Raw genomic sequence first — 22,355 nt, forward strand, 5'->3', positions numbered from 1 at the left:
CTTATCTGGTGAACCTATGGAACATCTGCTTTTAGGGGGGTTGTTTCTTATGTCTTTTACATGCGCGTCCTTCTCCAAGACACTTATCCATCCTCCTCAGATATCAACAGTCCTCAGACTCCTCGTCACTGATCCTGCTTTCTTTTAGCAGAAAAGTCTTGTTCCTTCTCTAGATGATTAATCTCATGAACAAAGAGTCGCTTTGTCGATACTTTAGTGAAGATCAACAAATTATGTGTCTGTTTATAGTTTGAAAAAGGTTTGACGTAAATCATCTCGATTTCCCTTTCACCTCATAACATTTCAGGAAAGAGTAGTTTCCTATGGGCTAAAATTTCCCTCTGTATCTCAACTTTACTCTTTACTACATCAATTTTATTTGTTTAGTCTTTTTTTCATCAGCTGTTTAGAAATTCTGATTCGTAGCCGAAGCAGCTGTTGTGGGGATCTGTGTGTCCATAGATAGATAGAACTTTATTGACAGGGACTCTTAAGACAGTGCAGCACATTCATTGGGTCTGTGACCGCGGTGATTTCAAGAGCCATTTCAAATAATCATTCACCAAATGCTAAACTTTGTAGTATATGAACTGAAAACAGTGATGGAATTTTTGGGAGTACTTTGAGTGTTTTTCCACATCTAAACACTAATACTGAATAGGAGGTGCCCCAATGGAATTATACAGTGTTTTAGAGGAGATATTTACGTTTTATTCTCCAAACAATCTTCTGAAATTTCATGATTGGTAAAGCCTGAATGCATTTGCAGTCTCTGGAAGGGACTCAGGATGTCGCTGTGCACCAACTGTAGGTGATCTTGTCCATGTCCGTCCTCTGCTGCCGTGTGGTGCTGTAGTTGGTAGTCGAGAGGAGCAGAGGCTTGGTCTCGCTTTGGGTTTGGATTCCCAGCCATATTTTCCTGCTTTTTGGCGGTCGTCCTCTCATCTCACTTGGAAATTTCCAGTTTTCATTCTGATGGCGTTGACTGGATTCCTATTTCACAACTGTGTGGTTTTAATCCTGCTTCTTTCTTTGCATTCTTCCAATGGCGATGTAACATATTCTTTTCCGGAGGAGATGAAACACGGATCCGTGATCGGAAATATCGCTCAAGACCTAGGTCTTGATGCAAACAGGCTGTCATCTCGAAAGGCTCGCATTGATACAGATGGAAGCAACAAACCTTATTGTGGCATCAACCTTTTAACCGGGGATTTGACTGTTGGTGAGAGGATCGACAGGGAAGGCCTCTGCGGAGACAAAGCATCATGCGTGTTAAGGCAGGAACTCATGTTAGAGAATCCGTTAGAGCTGCATCGTATTAATCTGCACGTCCAGGACATCAATGATAATTCTCCACATTTTAACAAAGAGCGAATCCATTTAGAAATTAGAGAGTCTGCAGCGAAAGGCGCTCGCTTTCCGATCGAAGAAGCACACGATGCGGATGTTGGCAAAAATTCCGTTCAGACGTACAACCTACAGCACAATGAGCATTTCATTCTGGGCGTCGGGACGAATTCAGTGGAACTTGCTCTGAACAAGGAGCTCGACCGTGAAAAATCAAAGGAAATTAACCTGCTTCTTACTGCTGTGGATGGTGGTTCCCCTCAAAAGTCAGGCAGTGTGATTATTGACGTCACTGTACTGGACGCTAATGATAACGTTCCGGTCTTCAGCCAGGCTGTTTATAAAGCCAGTCTGCCTGAAAACTCTCCTCCGGGAATCGTTGTTCTCTCAGTCAGTGCCACTGATGCGGACGAGGGCCTAAATGGAGACGTTACGTATGATTTCGGTCACATTGCTGAAGACGTTAAATCCATGTTTACCATAGACAGCAAGACAGGTGAGCTAAAATTGATGGCGGCGATTGATTTTGAAACAGCTTCGTCATTTGAACTTCGTGTTATAGCAAAGGATGGTTTGGGATTAACGTCGTACGCCAAAGTCGTCATCGACGTCTCTGATGTGAACGACAACGCGCCGGTTATCCAGCTGAAGTCTGTGTCTGACCCCATCCCAGAGAACGCGCCTCCCGGTACAGAGGTGGGCATCATTAACGTGCAGGACAGAGACTCTGAGAATAACAGACAGGTCCGCTGCTCCATTCAACAAAACGTCCCTTTTAAGTTGGTGGCTTCTATTAAAAACTATTATTCTCTGGTGACCACTGGACACCTGGACCGGGAGGTGGTGTCTGATTACAACATCACCATCAGAGCAACTGACGAGGGCTCTCCTCCTCTGTCGTCCTCCAAAACTGTTCACTTGTCTGTAGCAGACATCAACGACAACCCCCCTGAGTTTGAGGAGCAGTCCTACAGCGCATATGTGAGTGAAAATAACAAACCTGGCTCCGCTTTATGTTCCGTTAGTGCTCGAGACCCTGACTGGAGACAGAACGGAACGGTGATTTACTCTCTGTTAGGCGGGGAGGTGAACGGCGCCCCGGTGTCGTCCTACGTGTCCGTGAACGGAGACACGGGGCTGATCCACGCTGTCAGGTCATTCGATTATGAGCAGTTCAGGAGCTTCAAAGTCCAGGTGATGGCCAGAGACAACGGTTCTCCTCCGCTGAGCAGCAACGTGAGCGTCAGTGTGTTCATATCGGATGTGAACGACAACTCTCCTCAGATCCTGTACCCCGCCCCGGAGGGCAACTCCTTCATGACCGAGCTGGTCCCCAAAGGTGCTCACGGAGGCTCTCTGGTGTCCAAAGTGATCGCGGTGGACGCGGACTCGGGACAGAACGCCTGGCTGTCCTATCAGATCGTGAAATCCACCGATCCGGGGCTTTTCAGTATCGGGGTCCACAGCGGAGAGATCCGGACCCAGCGGGACATTTCTGAGTCCGACAGCATGAAACAGAACCTGGTGGTGTCGGTGAAAGATAACGGGCAGCCCTCTCTGTCTGCCACCTGCTCCATGTATTTACTGATCTCTGATAACTTGGCTGAGGTGCCAGAACTGAAGGACATTTCTTACGAGGAGAAGAACTCCAAACTGACCTCTTACCTGATCATCGCGCTGGTGTCGGTGTCCACCTTCTTCCTGACCTTCATCATCATCATCCTGGGTGTGAGGTTTTGTCGCAGGAGGAAGCCCAGGCTGTTGTTTGATGGAGCAGTAGCCATCCCCAGCGCTTATCTGCCTCCTAACTACGCAGATGTTGACGGCACAGGAACTTTACGCAGCGCTTACAACTATGACGCCTACTTGACAACAGGCTCTCGAACCAGTGACTTTAAGTTTGTTTCCTCCTACAACGACAACACGCTGCCTGCTGACCAGACTCTGAGGAAAAGCCCGTCAGACTTTGCTGAGGTCTTTCATGATTGTTTGGACCCCCTGGAGGTAGGCATGCGGGTTTTTCAAGGCAGTAACTAACATGTTGAAGTCCAATATGCAGATCAAATAACTTGACAATCATAAACATTTTACGTCAATGTTTAAATTCATTTGGCTGCACGAAAAAAACAGTCATGTTATACATTTGTCCCTGAGGGTTTCTATCTCCGCCGAATTTCTCTTTTTTTGAAATGATTATACAAAATCATCTTCATATTTGAAAAGAATTTGTTAATCATTTTACAACTGAGGCCACTTTACCTCCATTGTTAAACTTGACAGTTGACTTTGTGGCTCAAAGCTTGGTTTTAAAAAAGACCGAGAAGCAATTGAGACTGTTAAAACACATTGATGATGGCAGCGGTCGTTATGGGAATCAGTGACGTGCTTTAGTAGCTTTTTTCGCCACTGAAAATGAAGCTAATTTTTTTTCCATAAGAAGTCCTCACAAGGGGAATAAATGCCGAGTAAATGTTTCACACTATCTAGGTTATGTCATCTTGAAATCTGTTCTTGTTGTTTCTTTTGAATTTCTTTTATTACTTTTCCGTCATCTGTCAGCGTCACGCTCGACGCAGACTCCAACTTCTTTGCTGCTGGACAAGTAAAAGCACTTTCATGGAAGTAAGCACTTTGTCATTGTGAAGAAACAGACGTAAATTCATGATGTAGTTTCATCCTTGACTGTGACTGCAGACGGTTGCTTGAATGTTTTTTTTTTGTATGAATATATTCATATTTGGTCTTTTGTAATACGTGCAATCTACTCACGGTGGCGCTGTCCACCAGCTTTAGCTAAAGGTGTCATTGTGTTCCCTAACACACTCACACCGTCTCAGTCACTTTACGGTCGCTTGGTTGGTGAAAGCTGGCGGCTCATATTCAGACGTATCTTTTCGGAAGATGATTGTCTTTCCTTGATTGTCCTTTTTTATTTTCCTTTGTTTAATAATAGCGGTGGAGTCAACATTGTTCCCCAAGACAGAAAAAAAATGGGATTGGAGGGGATTTCATTGCTCGGCCTGGCAGCCTCGTTTGGAGTGTTTCTTTTGACGCTGCAAACGGTTTGTGGAGATCTGGCCTACTCTTTCCCAGAGGAGATGAAGCGCGGCTCGGTTATTGGAAATATAGCGAAGGATATTGGACTTGAGGTGGGGAGATTATCTGCTCGAAAGGCTCGTATTGATGCAGACGGGAACAGTAAACGGTATTTTGACATCAACCTGAGCTCTGGAGACATCTTTGTTGCGGATAGGATTGACAGAGAGGGGCTTTGTGGTAAAAAGCCGTCTTGCGTTTTGAAACAAGAACTGTTTTTAGAGGATCCGTTAGAGCTCCATCGCATTAACGCTCACATTCAAGATATCAACGATAATTCGCCTCAATTTAAAAAGGGTGAAATCAAATTTGAAATAAGTGAATCTGCAGTCAAAGGAAATCGCTACCGCTTGGACGAGGCCCATGATGCAGATGTGGGACAAAACGCCATACAGAGCTACATTATTGAAGCCAATGCGCACTTCAAATTAAATGTTGTCACAAAAACCGGAGGAGGAAAATACAGTGAATTAGTTCTAGAGAGTGAACTCGATAGAGAACAACAGCAAGAGCTAACGATTGTACTCGTGGCAACAGACGGGGGCTCCCCTCAGAGATCAGGGACAGTCGTCATCCACGTCACAGTTCTGGACGCTAATGATAACGCTCCAGTGTTCAGCCAGGCAGTATATAAAGCCAGTCTGCCTGAAAACTCCCCTGTAGACACTGTAGTGATGACAGTCAGCGCCACTGACGCTGATGAAGGAGTCAATGGAAAAGTGACGTATGAGATAGATCACATCTCTGATGAAAATAATCATGTGTTTACTCTTGATCAAACAACTGGTGAAGTGAGAGTCAGTGGCTCAGTAGATTATGAGGAGCTGTCCACTTATGAAATGCAAATTACAGCGAAGGATGGTCTTGGATTAGTGTCATCATGTGCATTAATAATTGATGTTACTGATGTTAATGATAACGCACCAGTAATGTTTATTAAGTCCTTAAAAAGTCCCATACCAGAAGACACTCCAACCGGTACAGAGGTGGGCATCATTAACGTGCAGGACAGAGACTCTGAGAGTAACAGACAGGTCCACTGCTCCATTCAACAGAACGTCCCTTTTAAGTTGGTGGCTTCTATTAAAAACTATTATTCTCTGGTGACCACTGGACACCTGGACCGGGAGGTGGTGTCTGATTACAACATCACCATCAGAGCCACTGACGAGGGCTCTCCTCCTCTGTCGTCCTCCAAAACTGTTCACTTGTCTGTAGCAGACATCAACGACAACCCCCCTGAGTTTGAGGAGCAGTCCTACAGCGCATATGTGAGTGAAAATAACAAACCTGGCTCCGCTTTATGTTCCGTTAGTGCTCGAGACCCCGACTGGAGACAGAACGGAACGGTGATTTACTCTCTGTTAGGCGGGGAGGTGAACGGCGCCCCGGTGTCGTCCTACGTGTCCGTGAACGGAGACACGGGGCTGATCCACGCTGTCAGGTCGTTCGATTATGAGCAGTTCAGGAGCTTCAAAGTCCAGGTGATGGCCAGAGACAACGGTTCTCCTCCGCTGAGCAGCAACGTGAGCGTCAGTGTGTTCATATCGGATGTGAACGACAACTCTCCTCAGATCCTGTACCCCGCCCCGGAGGGCAACTCCTTCATGACCGAGCTGGTCCCCAAAGGTGCTCACGGAGGCTCTCTGGTGTCCAAAGTGATCGCGGTGGACGCGGACTCGGGACAGAACGCCTGGCTGTCCTATCAGATCGTGAAATCCACCGATCCGGGGCTTTTCAGTATCGGGGTCCACAGCGGAGAGATCCGGACCCAGCGGGACATTTCTGAGTCCGACAGCATGAAACAGAACCTGGTGGTGTCGGTGAAAGATAACGGGCAGCCCTCTCTGTCTGCCACCTGCTCCATGTATTTACTGATCTCTGATAACTTGGCTGAGGTGCCAGAACTGAAGGACATTTCTTACGAGGAGAAGAACTCCAAACTGACCTCTTACCTGATCATCGCGCTGGTGTCGGTGTCCACCTTCTTCCTGACCTTCATCATCATCATCCTGGGTGTGAGGTTTTGTCGCAGGAGGAAGCCCAGGCTGTTGTTTGATGGAGCAGTAGCCATCCCCAGCGCTTATCTGCCTCCTAACTACGCAGATGTTGACGGCACAGGAACTTTACGCAGCGCTTACAACTATGACGCCTACTTGACAACAGGCTCTCGAACCAGTGACTTTAAGTTTGTTTCCTCCTACAACGACAACACGCTGCCTGCTGACCAGACTCTGAGGAAAAGCCCGTCAGACTTTGCTGACGTGTTTGGAGACTCTGATAACTCTCCTGAGGTAGGCAGTTGTCTAAACCGTCCATCGTGAAGCCGTTTTAGCATTAGTTTTGGTCTCTGACCAGTTGATTTTCCTTTTAATTTCATCTTTGTCTCAAAAAGGACAAGTGAGAGGAATTCTAAGGAGTGTTTAGGATGTACTTTCTCAGGGTTTGTGCTCATTTCAACTTATCTCATCTTTTCAGGATATTTATCCTTTTTTTAACTTTGGCTTTCCTTTCTGTCTGTACTTTCCCATGCATTGGTCGCTTTCTGTCTGGTAAAACACTGAATAGACTAAAATTGGAATAGACGTCTCCCTGTCTCTGTCCATGGTGCTGAACTCTGCTTTCTTTTTTAACCCCATCTTTGATAAAGAGCTGTGCAGTTCATCTGATTTTTTTTTCTTTAATAAAAAAAAATCCCATTCCATTATAATACAAAACAATTCAACTTTCTTCAGAGTTTTATCTGCTTGAAATCATGACACCAACTTGAAAACAGGGATTCAAAGCAGTGACTTTAAGGTTGTTTCTTCCTCCAATGACAACACGCTGCCTGCTGACCAGACTGAGGAAAATCCGTCTGACTTTGATGAAGCACTTGGTCCTTCATAAAACTCCTTAGTCGTTGGAATTCATCTGTTTTGATATCAGGGCTTGTATGTTTAATTATCTTATTCTTTTATTTTTTTATATCAAGCACACATTTTCAGTTGAGCACTGGTAAATCTGATCAGCCAACAGGACCCTCATGGTTCCACCTCCAACACCATGTTTGATTCTTGTATTTCCACAGCACACATATTCAGGGCTGTGTCTGTTTGAGATGGGTGTGTGGCTTTGCTGTTGCACTTCATTGTACATGCACACTTTGTATATGCACACATTGGCAGGGGCACAGCTTGTCAGTAAGCAAGTCAAGCAACTGCTTGGTGCACCTGAGAGCTGGTCTCAGCATGCTCGCTGGTCTCAGCATGCTCGCTGGTGGGAAAAGCCGAGTGCAAAGTTTGTCCATGGAGACTGAATGATGAGGAGGTGATTCACTTCAGCATATTGGACATTATAAGATTAAGACTGGGTTGAGTTTGACCAGTTTTTTTCTCACCGGCTCTTCACTGTTTTTGGTCGACATTAAGAGTTTTGCTTTTAGTGTGTTCATGTCTGGCAGGCTGGCTTGGAGGAGGAGGTTCGCCGCAGGACCACGTCTGTATGATGAAGTGTCCTTCACACCTCTGTCCTCTGTTCACCACTGGAACCTTTAGACGATCAGTGTATTTTATGTTATTTTCTTGCTTGAAACCAACTTGTTATCAGAGCATTGTCCAGGTGCCTGCATGTTGTTTACACTGAACAAGCTTATTCTACAGAGAAGACAGATTTGAAATGATGCCTGCAAACCATTCACTTTGTTTTGTCGTCAGGTGATTCGGGGGCATTTAGACCAGACTCCTGTTTCAGACTGGATCATAAAATGACAATTTAAAAACCTAAAATGAGAAAGCTGTTCGTCTAATGTATCAAGATTTGTCTTCTTTAAATTTTTACTCATGTTGTGTGTCATCATGGCTTCAGTTTCGCTTGTTTTTTTGGTGGGTTTATTTAACACACTCATCCAATTTGTATGCACTTAAATTATCGTAAGTTATGTAGTTTACATTCATACACATCAGTGTAGTTCAGAAAGCTATCACTTGTACCAACTATGATTTGTGTTTTGTATTGGTGGTGTACAGTTAATCAAATGCACCCCCCCACACACACATACACACAAGCTATTTAAATTTCTGTGTTTCTGTGTCTCTCCATGTGTGTATAAGTTTGGAAGTTTGCTTGAAAGCGGTGGTTGATAATTTTGAGCATTGGTTTTCATTGTTAAAATAAGGCTGGTTGTTTTGCTCAAGGCACAGCTCTGTGGTGCATGTTTGATGTATTTACGTCCCTGCACATGATGTCATCTTTAAGAACAGATTGATATGAGTCATTTTTGAGAGGATGAGTCAGTAAGATAAATAAACAATGGTTGATCAACGGGAGGTCATGCCAGTCTTGGTTGATCAGCTTGCAGTGCTATACCTTGATAAGACTCTTGGTGTCAGTGTGCACTAAGAAAGGAATAACATGTCATTGCTTCATATGTTCTTTGTCAGCGTTGCAGAGCCTTAGTGGTTCCGTGTTTTCGTCGGTATTTAGGCCACGGACTGCAGTGGTATTCGGGTAGTTAACAACCCGGGAACTTTGTCAATTTGGATAAATTTGTCAGAGACGGATGAAGACCCGGGCCATCATGGGGAGTGCGATGAACACAGGATTTGCTCTCGGTCACTATGGTGTTGTTCTCCTCTTCATCGGCCTGCATTTCGCGCATGGAGACGTGAGCTACTCGATTGCCGAGGAGATGAAGCGCGGCTCTGTGATTGGAAATATAGCCAAAGATCTTGGTCTTGGGATTGCAGCATTATCTTCACGGAAGGCTCGCATCGACACCGACAGAAATGGCAAACAACACTGCGACATTAATCTGAGCACCGGAGACTTGATTGTTACCGAGCGGATCGACAGGGAGGGTCTCTGTGGTAAGAAGGCGACTTGCGTTTTAAAAGAGGAACTGATTTTGGAGAACCCATTGGAACTGCATCGTGTTAGCGTTCATGTTACTGATGTGAATGACAATGCGCCACAGTTTAGTGAGAACTTGATCTCCTTTGAAATTACGGAATCAGCAGACAAAGGAGCCAGATTCCTGCTCACTGAGGCCCATGATGCAGATATCGGCACCAACACTGTTCAGCGCTACATCCTACAAAACAATGAGCATTTCACCATCAATGTGGATACAGATGGGAGCGGACGGCGGCACTCCCAGATGGTTCTGGTGAAAGAATTAGACCGTGAGCGAGAGGGAGAGCTAAATTTGCTGCTCACGGCGGTAGATGGAGGTTCTCCACAGAGATCGGGGACTGCGACCATCCACGTCACCGTACTAGACGCTAATGATAACGCTCCAGTGTTCAGCCAGGACGTTTACAAAGCGAGTTTGCCTGAGAACTCACCTTTAAACACGATGGTTGTTAGAGTGAGCGCTACGGATGCTGACTTAGGACCAAACGGTGAGATAATGTACAATTTTGACCACATATCAGATGAGCATGTCTCGTTATTCTCTCTTGATCCGAAGACAGGAGAGGTGCGAGTCATCGGCTCTCTGGATTACGAGACTGAGACTTCCATAGAGCTGCGAATAAGAGCAAAAGATGGGCCTGGTCTTACCTCCTATTGTACCGTAATAATTGATGTAACGGACGTCAATGACAACCCACCCGTGATTAGTTTGAAGTCTGTGTCCAACCCCATTCCAGAGAACGCGCCTCCCGGTACAGAGGTGGGCATCATTAACGTGCAGGACAGAGACTCTGAGAGTAACAGACAGGTCCGCTGCTCCATTCAACAGAACGTCCCTTTTAAGTTGGTGGCTTCTATTAAAAACTATTATTCTCTGGTGACCACTGGACACCTGGACCGGGAGGTGGTGTCTGATTACAACATCACCATCAGAGCCACTGACGAGGGCTCTCCTCCTCTGTCGTCCTCCAAAACTGTTCACTTGTCTGTAGCAGACATCAACGACAACCCCCCTGAGTTTGAGGAGCAGTCCTACAGCGCATATGTGAGTGAAAATAACAAACCTGGCTCCGCTTTATGTTCCGTTAGTGCTCGAGACCCCGACTGGAGACAGAACGGAACGGTGATTTACTCTCTGTTAGGCGGGGAGGTGAACGGCGCCCCGGTGTCGTCCTACGTGTCCGTGAACGGAGACACGGGGCTGATCCACGCTGTCAGGTCGTTCGATTATGAGCAGTTCAGGAGCTTCAAAGTCCAGGTGATGGCCAGAGACAACGGTTCTCCTCCGCTGAGCAGCAACGTGAGCGTCAGTGTGTTCATATCGGATGTGAACGACAACTCTCCTCAGATCCTGTACCCCGCCCCGGAGGGCAACTCCTTCATGACGGAGCTGGTCCCCAAAGGTGCTCACGGAGGCTCTCTGGTGTCCAAAGTGATCGCGGTGGACGCGGACTCGGGACAGAACGCCTGGCTGTCCTATCAGATAGTGAAATCCACTGATCCGGGCCTCTTCAGTATCGGGGTCCACAGCGGAGAGATCCGGACCCAGCGGGACATTTCTGAGTCTGACAGCATGAAACAGAACCTGGTGGTGTCGGTGAAAGATAACGGGCAGCCCTCTCTGTCTGCCACCTGCTCCATGTATTTACTGATCTCTGATAACTTGGCTGAGGTGCCAGAACTGAAGGACATTTCTTACGAGGAGAAGAACTCCAAACTGACCTCTTACCTGATCATCGCGCTGGTGTCGGTGTCCACCTTCTTCCTGACCTTCATCATCATCATCCTGGGTGTGAGGTTTTGTCGCAGGAGGAAGCCCAGGCTGTTGTTTGATGGAGCAGTAGCCATCCCCAGCGCTTATCTGCCTCCTAACTACGCAGATGTTGACGGCACAGGAACTTTACGCAGCGCTTACAACTATGACGCCTACTTGACAACAGGCTCTCGAACCAGTGACTTTAAGTTTGTTTCCTCCTACAACGACAACACGCTGCCTGCAGACCAGACTCTGAGGAAAAGCCCGTCAGACTTTGCTGACGTGTTTGGAGACTCTGATAACTCCCCTGAGGTACGCGCTCATTTCTCAATACTCGGTTCGCTTCATACTTTCTTGGTTCCAAGCATGTGTGTTTTCTTCTTTTCCTGAAGTAGTTTCAGCGTTGGTTCACTAGTTGAGAAGTCAGAATTTACTGAATGCGCCCAATGATTTATTTGGACTTGATATTACAACTCTGACACCAATCTTTTGCTAAAAGAGCTTTTTGATTTTTATTTCTTTTTCTTTCGAGTTTCGAATGGCAACATATTTAACAGCGACTTTCTTAGAGTGTTTATATCAGGCTCATCATCACCCCCCCCCCTCTCTGTCTGGTGTGATGACGCATCAATGGCACAGTTCCTGTTTTATCATTTATCCTCACCTTCAGACCGTTTAGTAAAGTTCACCTACTTCTCTGAACTCCGCAGATTTGATGGCTCGACTAAGAAAGTAACAGGTGTCACACATTGATGATGAATATTTCTCAACCAGTAGACCTCTTATATTTATTGTTGTGTTGGATTTTGGTGTTTTGTGTGTTTCTGAAGGTACACTTGATTTATGAGTGAATTTAACATGTAATCATTCTAATAGGTTATTACTAGTTTCCTATTTGCGTGACATTGCATTGTGGATTATGAGAAATCTTCTTATTTCTGTTGCAGTTTCAAACTAATTCTGACTTTTATCATCAGTCTTGAAATGTTTCGGTTTGTGTCTTTGTGGATTCTCGTGATTTGTTGCGTTGTCATGGTCTGAAAACTCGTTCGTCTTTTCCATGCCTCGGTTACCTTGACAGTGACTTGAGAGAGTACAGCTCATTCATTTGGTCTCTGTCCGTGGTGCTGGACCTCTGTTGCGCTCTTGTCTTGCGTCCTCAGGAGCGTCTCACGTTGGCCTTGTTGTTCCTCTTTTGTTGTTTTAAATTCTGTCTTTCCAACTTTTTCACCTGACAATTTTCCGTTGTCATCACTTTGTTTGAAATCTGCTTTGGAATCATACCTTATTGTGAAGAAACAATCTCACTTATTGCTCATGGGAGTGAAAAATATGAACCTGACGTGAGTCAAACCTTCGTCCAACCTTTCTCTCATCTATGGTTTCATAGCATTCATAAACTTTGTCTTGCTATTCCTGAGAATTCATCCTCCTTTCATTTCACATTCACTGAAAAGTTGAAGTAAAAGACTTGATGTTTTTTTCTGAATTGAAGCTTCATGACTGCATTCTGGTCCTCGTTTAGGTTGTGTGTCAGTATCATGAATGTTTAACTTGATCACATGTAATAACTGAAGGTATATGAAGCCGAGGCAGTAGTTATTTTCTCACGCTTGAAGGAAAACGGTTGATATTTATAATTTCATAGAGAGAGATTATGATTGGTCGGAAGGGTTGGAAAAAAGCCTGCATTCTTTTACAACTCAGGAAGGTCGTTTTTACATCATGGAGTTTGTTTTATTTAATCAGTCGGTACAAACCTTGTTTTATGAAATGCAGAAAGTCGCCTGATGGAGAAAGAAATGACAAGAAAGGTGGTTGTTCCTCCTGTACTTTTAATACCTCGTCATATTGAGTTGGAGGGCAAAGTTCAATGTTTTGACGGAATTCGTCATCACCGCTTTAGAGCCGTTGTAATTCTTTAGTCCTCACGGTGTCACTATAGACCAGCTTGCAGTCAGATGCTCGGTCTGCTTTGCACACCACCCATAACTGGAGTCCGCCATCCCGTCTTCTTCATCGCCTTACACAAAGGCTACTCGTGCTTGGAGGACGCGTATGATCGAGCAGCGCATTTTCACCATCTAAACTCGCGTGTTTTCTTGAGTGTGGGGGCTACTGCCAGAAGATGTTCCACACACAAGGTGTGTTTCCAGGCTTCGGCTTGGTCTTCGTCTTTGTTGTGCTGCACTCGGCGCACGGAGACCTGAGCTATTCGGTTCAGGAGGAGCTGAAACGCGGATCTGTTATTGGAAATATCGCCAAGGATCTCGGACTGGAGGTGGGCAGACTGTCTGCTCGCAAAGCTCGTGTTGACATGGAGGGAAACGACAAACAGTATTGCGGGATAAACCTTCGAAGCGGGGATTTAATCGTCGCGGACAGAATCGACAGAGAGGAGCATTGCGGAGAAAAGCCTTCGTGTGTTCTCAGATTCGAGCTGCTGCTGGAGAATCCACTGGAGTTACATCGGCTATCACTGCAAGTACAAGACGTCAATGATAACGCACCTGTTTTCCCGAAAGATATTATAAAGCTGGAAATACGTGAGTCTGCTGATAAAGGAGCCAGATATCGCATCAATGCAGCACAGGACGCAGACATCGGCAAGAATTCAGTTCAGAGCTACATTTTACAACAAAACGCAAATTTTGTGTTCAAAATTCAAACGACGAGTGCTGGAAGTAAATTTGGAGAGCTGGTTTTAGATAAGGAGTTAGACAGAGAGGAGCAGCAGGAGATGAAATTATTGCTGACGGCGGTGGATGGAGGCTCTCCTCAGAGATCCGGGACTGTGGTCATACACGTCATTGTGCTTGACGCCAACGATAACGCCCCAGTTTTTACTCAGGCCATTTATGCAACCACGCTGAAGGAAAATTCCCCCCTGAAAACCCCAATAATCACTGTGAGTGCGACAGACGCAGATGAAGGTGTTAATGGAGAAGTTACTTATGAGTTTATCAGACGCTCTGATACGCCTGGAAATTTGTTTTCTTTGGATCAGAAAACTGGAGAAATAATTGTATCAGGTGACATCGATTATGAGGAAAGATCGAAATATGAAGTGTTTGTTGAAGCTAAAGATGGTTATGGTCTCTCCACGGAAGCCAAAGTAGTGATTGACGTCACTGATGTGAATGACAACGCTCCAGTTATCCAGCTGAAGTCTGTGTCTCACCCCATCCCAGAGAACGCGCCTCCTGGTACAGAGGTGGGCATCATTAACGTGCAGGACAGAGACTCTGAGAATAACAGACAGGTCCGCTGCTCCATTCAGCAGAACGTCCCTTTTAAGTTGGTGGCTTCTATTAAAAACTATTATTCTCTGGTGACCACTGGACACCTGGACCGGGAGGTGGTGTCTGATTACAACATCACCATCAGAGCCACTGACGAGGGCTCTCCTCCTCTTTCGTCCTCCAAAACTGTTCACTTGTCTGTGGCAGACATCAACGACAACCCCCCTGAGTTTGAGGAGCAGTCCTACAGCGCATATGTGAGTGAAAATAACAAACCTGGCTCCGCTTTATGTTCCGTTAGTGCTCGAGACCCCGACTGGAGACAGAACGGAACGGTGATTTACTCTCTGTTAGGCGGGGAGGTGAACGGCGCCCCGGTGTCGTCCTACGTGTCCGTGAACGGAGACACGGGGCTGATCCACGCTGTCAGGTCGTTCGATTATGAGCAGTTCAGGAGCTTCAAAGTCCAGGTGATGGCCAGAGACAACGGTTCTCCTCCGCTGAGCAGCAACGTGAGCGTCAGTGTGTTCATATCGGATGTGAACGACAACTCTCCTCAGATCCTGTACCCCGCCCCGGAGGGCAACTCCTTCATGACCGAGCTGGTCCCCAAAGGTGCTCACGGAGGCTCTGTGGTGTCCAAAGTGATCGCGGTGGACGCGGACTCGGGACAGAACGCCTGGCTGTCCTATCAGATAGTGAAATCCACTGATCCGGGGCTTTTCACGATCGGGGTCCACAGCGGAGAGATCCGGACTCAGCGTGACATTTCTGAGTCCGACAGCATGAAACAGAACCTGGTGGTGTCGGTGAAAGATAACGGGCAGCCCTCTCTGTCTGCCACCTGCTCCATGTATTTACTGATCTCTGATAACTTGGCTGAGGTGCCAGAACTGAAGGACATTTCTTACGAGGAGAAGAACTCCAAACTGACCTCTTACCTGATCATCGCGCTGGTGTCGGTGTCCACCTTCTTCCTGACCTTCATCATCATCATCCTGGGTGTGAGGTTTTGTCGCAGGAGGAAGCCCAGGCTGTTGTTTGATGGAGCAGTAGCCATCCCCAGCGCTTATCTGCCTCCTAACTACGCAGATGTTGACGGCACAGGAACTTTACGCAGCGCTTACAATTATGACGCCTACTTGACAACAGGCTCTCGAACCAGTGACTTTAAGTTTGTTTCCTCCTACAACGACAACACGCTGCCTGCTGACCAGACTCTGAGGAAAAGCCCATCAGACTTTGCTGACGTGTTTGGAGACTCTGATAACTCTCCTGAGGTAGGCAGTTGTCTAAACCGTCCATCGTGAAGCAGTGTTTATTTGGCCAGTGGAGAATTTATTTTCTTCTCTATTTCATCTTGGTCCATCAAGAGTTAGGAATAGTTATAAGGAGTGAACAGGATGCAATTCTACAGGTTTTGTGCCCAATTGAACTTAACTGACTTCGTCAGGATATTTTAAAATTCATTTATTTTTGTCATTTTACTTTGGTTTGTGTTTCTATTCCCATGCAGTGCTTTCCTCTCTGTAAGGGAAAATATTGAATGTAATTTGTCCTTTCTCTTTTGGTGCTTTTGAACACTTCTGAAAAATCAATCCTTATTTCAGAGCTTCATAGGTGACCTTGAAATCCATTTCACGTTCAGTTATCGTTTCAATGACAATGATTTTATTCCAGATTTTATCGACACTTAAACCCATGATGACTGCTTATCAACAGGCTCTTGAACCAGTGACCTTTAGGTGTTTTTCTTCCTCCAATGACAACACGCTGCATGCTGACCAGACTCGGAGGAAAAGTCTGTCTGACTTTGATGAAGAACTTTTTCCCTCATGAAACTCCTTTGTAGTTTGAGTTCATCTTTTTTGATATCAGGGCTTGTATGTTTAATTATCTTGTTCTTTTATTTTTTTATATCAAGCACACATTTTCAGTTGAGCACTGGTAAAACTGATCAGCCAACAGGACCCTCATGGTTCCACCTCCAACACCATGTTTGATTCTTGTATTTCCACAGCACACATATTCAGGGCTGTGTCTGTTTGAGATGTTTGTGTGGCTTTGCTGTTGCACTTCATCGTACATGCACACATTGGACATTATAAGATTAAGACTGGGTTGAGTTTGACCAGTTTTTTTTCTCACCGGCTCTTCACTGATTTTGGTCAACATTGATAGTTTTGCTTTTAGTGTGTTCATGTCTGGCAGGCTGGCTTGGAGGAGGAGGTTCACTGCAGGACCACGTCTGTATGATGAAGTGTCCTTCACACCTCTGTCCTCTGTTCACCACGGGAACTTTTAGACTATCGGTGTTTTTTCTGGCATTTTCTTGCTTGAAACAAACTTGTCATCAAGGCCTTGCCCAGGTGCCTGCATGTTGTTTACACTGAACAAGCTTCTTCTACAGAGAAGACAGCTTTGAGAGACAGTGAAAGATTCTCCTGGTGTGTGGTCAGGTGTTCAGGGTGACCTGAGACCTGAATGCTGTTTAAAGGTCAGAAAATGATGGCATTTTCTGGAAAGTACAGTTTAGCAGAACATTTTGTTCCCAATTACTTTGTGTGTTTGAAGAATGACACTGAGCCATGCTGAATATAAGCTCTTCCTTGGGTGTGCATGACTGCCATCCAACTCTTGACTGTGAATGCGTTCCATCGTAGTCTTTTATCTTCAGTTGAGGCACATACATTGTTAGCTTATTAAATCTCACACATCATCAAATGTGTAATGTCAGGTTTCTTCAGGCAAGTTCTTGTTTCATCTAAAATTATACACTAATTCTTCAATACTAATGGTTGCATAGTATATTGTATACAAAGTATGATTTACACAATTTTGTTTGGAGTCTGTGACACCTGTCCTGAGGTACTTGCACGTTTTACAACACTCAGTCAATGGTGGTCTTTCAAAGATGCTGCTTGGTCTTTTCACTTTTCTGTCAATTTCTTTTTGCAATTTGTCCTGAACATTTTTATAGACATTAATTTCTACTTCTCTAAATACCTAAGAGTTCATCAGAAAAGAGCATGACAGCAGCTCCTTCACAAGATACATGTCCATGTCTTCACTCCTTTTTGTATTTTTCCCTTGTAAATTTGCCTCTTGACACTTTGATTAATGACGCTTTGACACAGGTTATTCTGATCTGATTCAGTGGCCAACATTTCTCTTACTGGTCCTCCTTACTTTCTTGGTACTGAAATTCTTTCTTTCCCCCTTGACTCATGAGGCAATTGTTGTTGACGTCGTGCAGCTTGAATTATGAGAGGGTAAAGGGATGTTTGAAGACATCACTTATCACTCTTTTTTGTCAGTGCAGTATTGGATTTAAAAGGGGAGCCTTTACCTTTGAATATGTCATTGTGTGACTTCATGATATACAACCTTCAACTAATGCTCTTCCACCTATCAGATCATTTTGATAAGAAGACATTCACTGTTGTTTAGTCATAAATAAATGTTATAACCCCCAAATTTTCAAGTTCAAAGTTCACACAAACAAACACATGCACCTAAATCAAACACATAGTGTCAGGTTCTGACAGTGGGTTGCAGAAAGTTTTATGCAGAATTGGAGATCTTGCTGTTGGATTTTTCTTGGCTTTTTCTTGAACATGTTCCATGTTCCATGTCCTTCTTTGCAAAAGTGCTGACTTTTTAAAAAAAATGAGGGTTTAATAATACACAACATATCGCTCACAGAGTACAAACTACATTGAAGATAATTTGCCAAACAGGCTTTTGACTCATTGGTGCAAATCAGGCTTTGGGAAATATTTTAACTTGCTTTTCGTTTCCAAAAGTTTTTCAGTTTTTTATGAAAAATGTGTCTCTTTTTTTGTCATTTGATTCACTTGAAAGTATCGACAGTTAAATGTCTGTGTTTTAGCAGTCAGATGATGGTTTATTGTGTTTTGTTCATGTGCACTATGCATAAACATCAACCTGAAATGTCTTTTGAGATATTTTACTTGACTTTTCTTTATTAAGACTGAATCAAGTAAAATAAATCTTTATGGAAGTGCACGAAAGGCTGGAAATGTATTCTCTGTTTCACTGTCGTAAGTTGTCAGATCAACAGCTCTCTCATGCAGCATGTGCAGTTTTGAGAGTATCAGAAACATTTGGAGAAATTTGAAATAAATTAGATTTCCTTTGCATGCTTTACTTCTTTTTCACAAGTTATACATTCATTTAAATCCCTCATTCACAAGTGTGTCCTTTGGAGACGCTGTTCCAGTTTCACCCTTTTCCTCATTTTCTTTTATTTTCCGTCAAAAATTCTTCAGATGTATTACAAGGTTCTTCAGTATAATCTGAATTGCTGTTCAACAGTTAACAAATCATGATTCAAACAATTCAGAACGATTTTTCGCCTCTGTTTGTCAGATGTTGAGGGAAATCATGCTCTTGTTATATCTGAGAAATACTCATGGTGTCAGTGTGCACCAGCCAACGGCAGGGCTGGCTTCACTCTCCACCCTTCTCTGACAAAGAATGTAAAGCCTGATTCCTGTGTTGGACCTCAGGCTGTTACAACCTCTCCTTTTAGGACCGCAGCGACTATTTTTTCCTCTTGAGAAGATATCCAGGAGTCGTTCGTGACATAGTTTCACCCATCTGATAGGAATTTTGAATGCGGAGGACTCTGTTTGTTGTGAAGAATGAGATCCGTCATGATCGGCCTTGTTTTCCTTTTTGTCCTTCTTCACCCCGTCCACGGAGACGTGAGCTATTCGGTCCCCGAAGAGATGAAACGCGGAGCTGTAATTGGAAATATCGCTAAGGATCTCCAACTAGAATTGGGGAGATTGTCGGCTCGGAAGGCCCGCATTGACACGGAGGATAACGGCCTTAAATACTGCGGAGTCAGTCTCGGTACCGGAGATTTGGTTGTGCAGGAGAGGATTGACAGGGAAGCGCTGTGTGCGAAAAAGGCATCTTGTGTCTTAAAACAGGAACTTGTGCTGGAAAATCCCCTAGAAGTGCACCGCATTAACATCCGCGTTCTGGATATCAATGATAATTCACCTCAGTTCAAGGAAGATTCACTTCGATTTGACATTCAGGAATCAGCCGTCAAAGGTGCGCGATTCCTCCTGGATGAAGCACACGATGCAGATATCGGTGAGAATGCAGTTCAGGGCTACTCGCTGCAGCAGAACGATCATTTCTCATTAAATGTGCAGACAAAGGGCAGTGGACGGAAGTACGGTGAGTTAGTATTGGACAAAGAGTTGGACAGAGAGGAAAAACAGGAGATGCTGCTGCTTCTTACTGCATTTGATGGCGGCTCTCCTCAGAGATCAGGGACAGTCGTCATCCACGTCACTGTACTTGACGCGAATGATAACGTCCCAGTGTTTAGTGAGACCGTTTATCAAGCCAGTCTGCCTGAAAACTCTCCCGTCGGCACCTGTGTGGTCTCAGTGAGTGCCAGTGACGCGGACGAAGGAGTGAACGGTGAAGTTGTTTATGGATTTGATCATGTTTCTGATGAAAACCAAGTCTTCGCTCTGAATCCTAAAACGGGAGAGGTGACAGTGGCTGGATCTATTGATTATGAAAAAGAATCTTCATATGAAATGCAGATCAGTGCCAAAGATGGTCTGGGATTGGCTTCATATGCAAGTTTAATGATCGAAATTACGGATGTGAATGACAACGCTCCAGTTATCCAGCTGAAGTCTGTGTCTAATCCCATCCCAGAGAACGCGCCTCCCGGTACAGAGGTGGGCATCATTAACGTGCAGGACAGAGACTCTGAGAGTAACAGACAGGTCCGCTGCTCCATTCAGCAGAACGTCCCTTTTAAGTTGGTGGCTTCTATTAAAAACTATTATTCTCTGGTGACCACTGGACACCTGGACCGGGAAGTGGTGTCTGATTACAACATCACCATCAGAGCCACTGACGAGGGCTCTCCTCCTCTGTCGTCCTCCAAAACTGTTCACTTGTCTGTAGCAGACATCAACGACAACCCCCCTGAGTTTGAGGAGCAGTCCTACAGCGCATATGTGAGTGAAAATAACAAACCTGGCTCCGCTTTATGCTCCATTAGTGCTCGAGACCCCGACTGGAGACAGAACGGAACGGTGATTTACTCTCTGTTAGGCGGGGAGGTGAACGGTGCCCCGGTTTCGTCCTACGTGTCCGTGAACGGAGACACGGGGCTGATCCACGCTGTCAGGTCGTTCGATTATGAGCAGTTCAGGAGCTTCAAAGTCCAGGTGATGGCCAGAGACAACGGTTCTCCTCCGCTGAGCAGCAACGTGAGCGTCAGTGTGTTCATATCGGATGTGAACGACAACTCTCCTCAGATCCTGTACCCCGCCCCGGAGGGCAACTCCTTCATGACCGAGCTGGTCCCCAAAGGTGCTCACGGAGGCTCTCTGGTGTCCAAAGTGATCGCGGTGGACGCGGACTCGGGACAGAATGCCTGGCTATCCTATCAGATAGTGAAATCCACTGATCCGGGCCTCTTCAGTATCGGGGTCCACAGCGGAGAGATCCGGACCCAGCGGGACATTTCTGAGTCTGACAGCATGAAACAGAACCTGGTGGTGTCGGTGAAAGATAACGGGCAGCCCTCTCTGTCTGCCACCTGCTCCATGTATTTACTGATCTCTGATAACTTGGCTGAGGTGCCAGAACTGAAGGACATTTCTTACGAGGAGAAGAACTCCAAACTGACCTCTTACCTGATCATCGCGCTGGTGTCGGTGTCCACCTTCTTCCTGACCTTCATCATCATCATCCTGGGTGTGAGGTTTTGTCGCAGGAGGAAGCCCAGGCTGTTGTTTGATGGAGCAGTAGCCATCCCCAGCGCTTATCTGCCTCCTAATTACGCAGATGTTGACGGCACAGGAACTTTACGCAGCGCTTACAACTATGACGCCTACTTGACAACAGGCTCTCGAACCAGTGACTTTAAGTTTGTTTCCTCCTACAACGACAACACGCTGCCTGCAGACCAGACTCTGAGGAAAAGCCCATCAGACTTTGCTGACGTGTTTGGAGACTCTGATAACTCCCCTGAGGTACGCGCTCATTTCTCAATACTCGGTTCGCTTCATACTTTCTTGGTACCAAGCATGTGTGTTTTCTTCTGTTACTGAAGTAGTTTCAGCGTTGGTTCACTCGTTCATGAGTTAAAATTTACTGAATGCGCCCAATGATTTTTTTTGGACTTGATATTACAACTCTGACACCCATCTTTTGCTGCAAAGCTTTTTGATGTTTATTTGTTTTCTTTCGATTGTGGAATGGCGACATATTTAACAACGACTTTCTTAGAGTGTTTATATCAGGCTCATCGTCACCCCCCCCCCCCCTCTGTCTCTGGTGTGATGACGCATCAATGGCATCGTTCCTGTTTTATCATTTATCCTCACCTTCAGACCGTTTAGTAAAGGTCACCTACTTTTCTGAACTCCGCAGATTTGATGGCTCGACTAAGAAAGTAACAGGTGTCACACATTGATGATGAATATTTCTCAACCAGTAGACCTCTTATATTTATTGTTGTGTGGGATTTTTGTGTTTCTGAAGGTACACTTGATTTATGAGTGAATTTAACATGTAATCATTCTAATAGGTTATTACTAGTTTCCTATTAGCGTGACATTGCATTGTGGATTATGAGAAATCTTCTTATTTCTGTTGCAGTTTCAAACTAATTCTGATTTGAATCATCAGTCTTGAAATTTTTCGGTTTGTATCTTAGCAGATTCTCGTGATTTGTTTTATTGTCTTTGTCTGAAAACTCGTTTTTCTGTTCCATGCCTCGGTTACCTTGACAGTGACTTGAGAGAGTACAGCTCATTCATTTGGTCTCTGTCCGTGGGGCTGGACCTCTGTTGCGCTCTTGTCTTGCGTCCTCAGGAGCGTCTCACGTTGGCCTTGTTGTTCCTCTTTTGTTGTTTTAAATTCTGTCTTTCCAACTTTTTTCACCTGACAATTTTCCGTTTTCATCACTTTGTTTGAAATCTGCTTTGGAATCATACCTTATTGTG

The 22,355-nt window shown here is 45.1% G+C and overlaps 6 protein-coding genes across 11 annotated transcripts in view; all 6 read left to right on the top strand.

Moving 5' to 3' along the window:
- LOC147251089 (protocadherin gamma-C5-like) overlaps positions 1-22,355 on the top strand; it is a 279,342-nt gene that overhangs the window by 36,129 nt on the left and 220,858 nt on the right. The gene's annotated exons all lie outside the window — the stretch shown is intronic.
- LOC147251095 (protocadherin beta-15-like) lies at positions 866-3,387 on the top strand. Its single transcript, XM_086222934.1, has one exon. The coding sequence runs from the start codon at positions 976-978 to the stop codon at positions 3,385-3,387; it is 2,412 nt and encodes an 803-aa protein (XP_086079060.1). The 5' UTR covers positions 866-975.
- Positions 4,195-7,043, top strand: LOC147251096 (protocadherin gamma-A10-like). The gene has a single exon (XM_086222631.1). The coding sequence runs from the start codon at positions 4,341-4,343 to the stop codon at positions 6,768-6,770; it is 2,430 nt and encodes an 809-aa protein (XP_086078757.1). The 5' UTR covers positions 4,195-4,340; the 3' UTR covers positions 6,771-7,043.
- On the top strand, positions 8,881-11,811 carry LOC147251097 (protocadherin beta-16-like). The gene is made up of 2 exons (XM_086222935.1): positions 8,881-11,407; positions 11,806-11,811. Exons 1-2 carry the CDS (start codon positions 8,987-8,989, stop codon positions 11,809-11,811), a joined length of 2,427 nt encoding a protein of 808 aa, XP_086079061.1. The 5' UTR covers positions 8,881-8,986.
- LOC147251098 (protocadherin gamma-A10-like) lies at positions 12,947-15,647 on the top strand. The gene has a single exon (XM_086222936.1). It carries the CDS (start codon positions 13,224-13,226, stop codon positions 15,645-15,647), a length of 2,424 nt encoding a protein of 807 aa, XP_086079062.1. The 5' UTR covers positions 12,947-13,223.
- On the top strand, positions 18,834-21,912 carry LOC147251099 (protocadherin gamma-A11-like). Its single transcript, XM_086222937.1, has 2 exons — positions 18,834-21,380; positions 21,892-21,912. The coding sequence occupies exons 1-2, from the start codon at positions 19,005-19,007 to the stop codon at positions 21,910-21,912; spliced, it is 2,397 nt and encodes a 798-aa protein (XP_086079063.1). The 5' UTR covers positions 18,834-19,004.

Source organism: Aulostomus chinensis, chromosome 13, assembly GCF_037954235.1.
Source record: "Aulostomus chinensis isolate RoL2024-O1b breed Wild chromosome 13, RoL_Achi_v1.0, whole genome shotgun sequence".
In the NCBI taxonomy this organism is placed as follows: domain Eukaryota; kingdom Metazoa; phylum Chordata; class Actinopteri; order Syngnathiformes; family Aulostomidae; genus Aulostomus; species Aulostomus chinensis.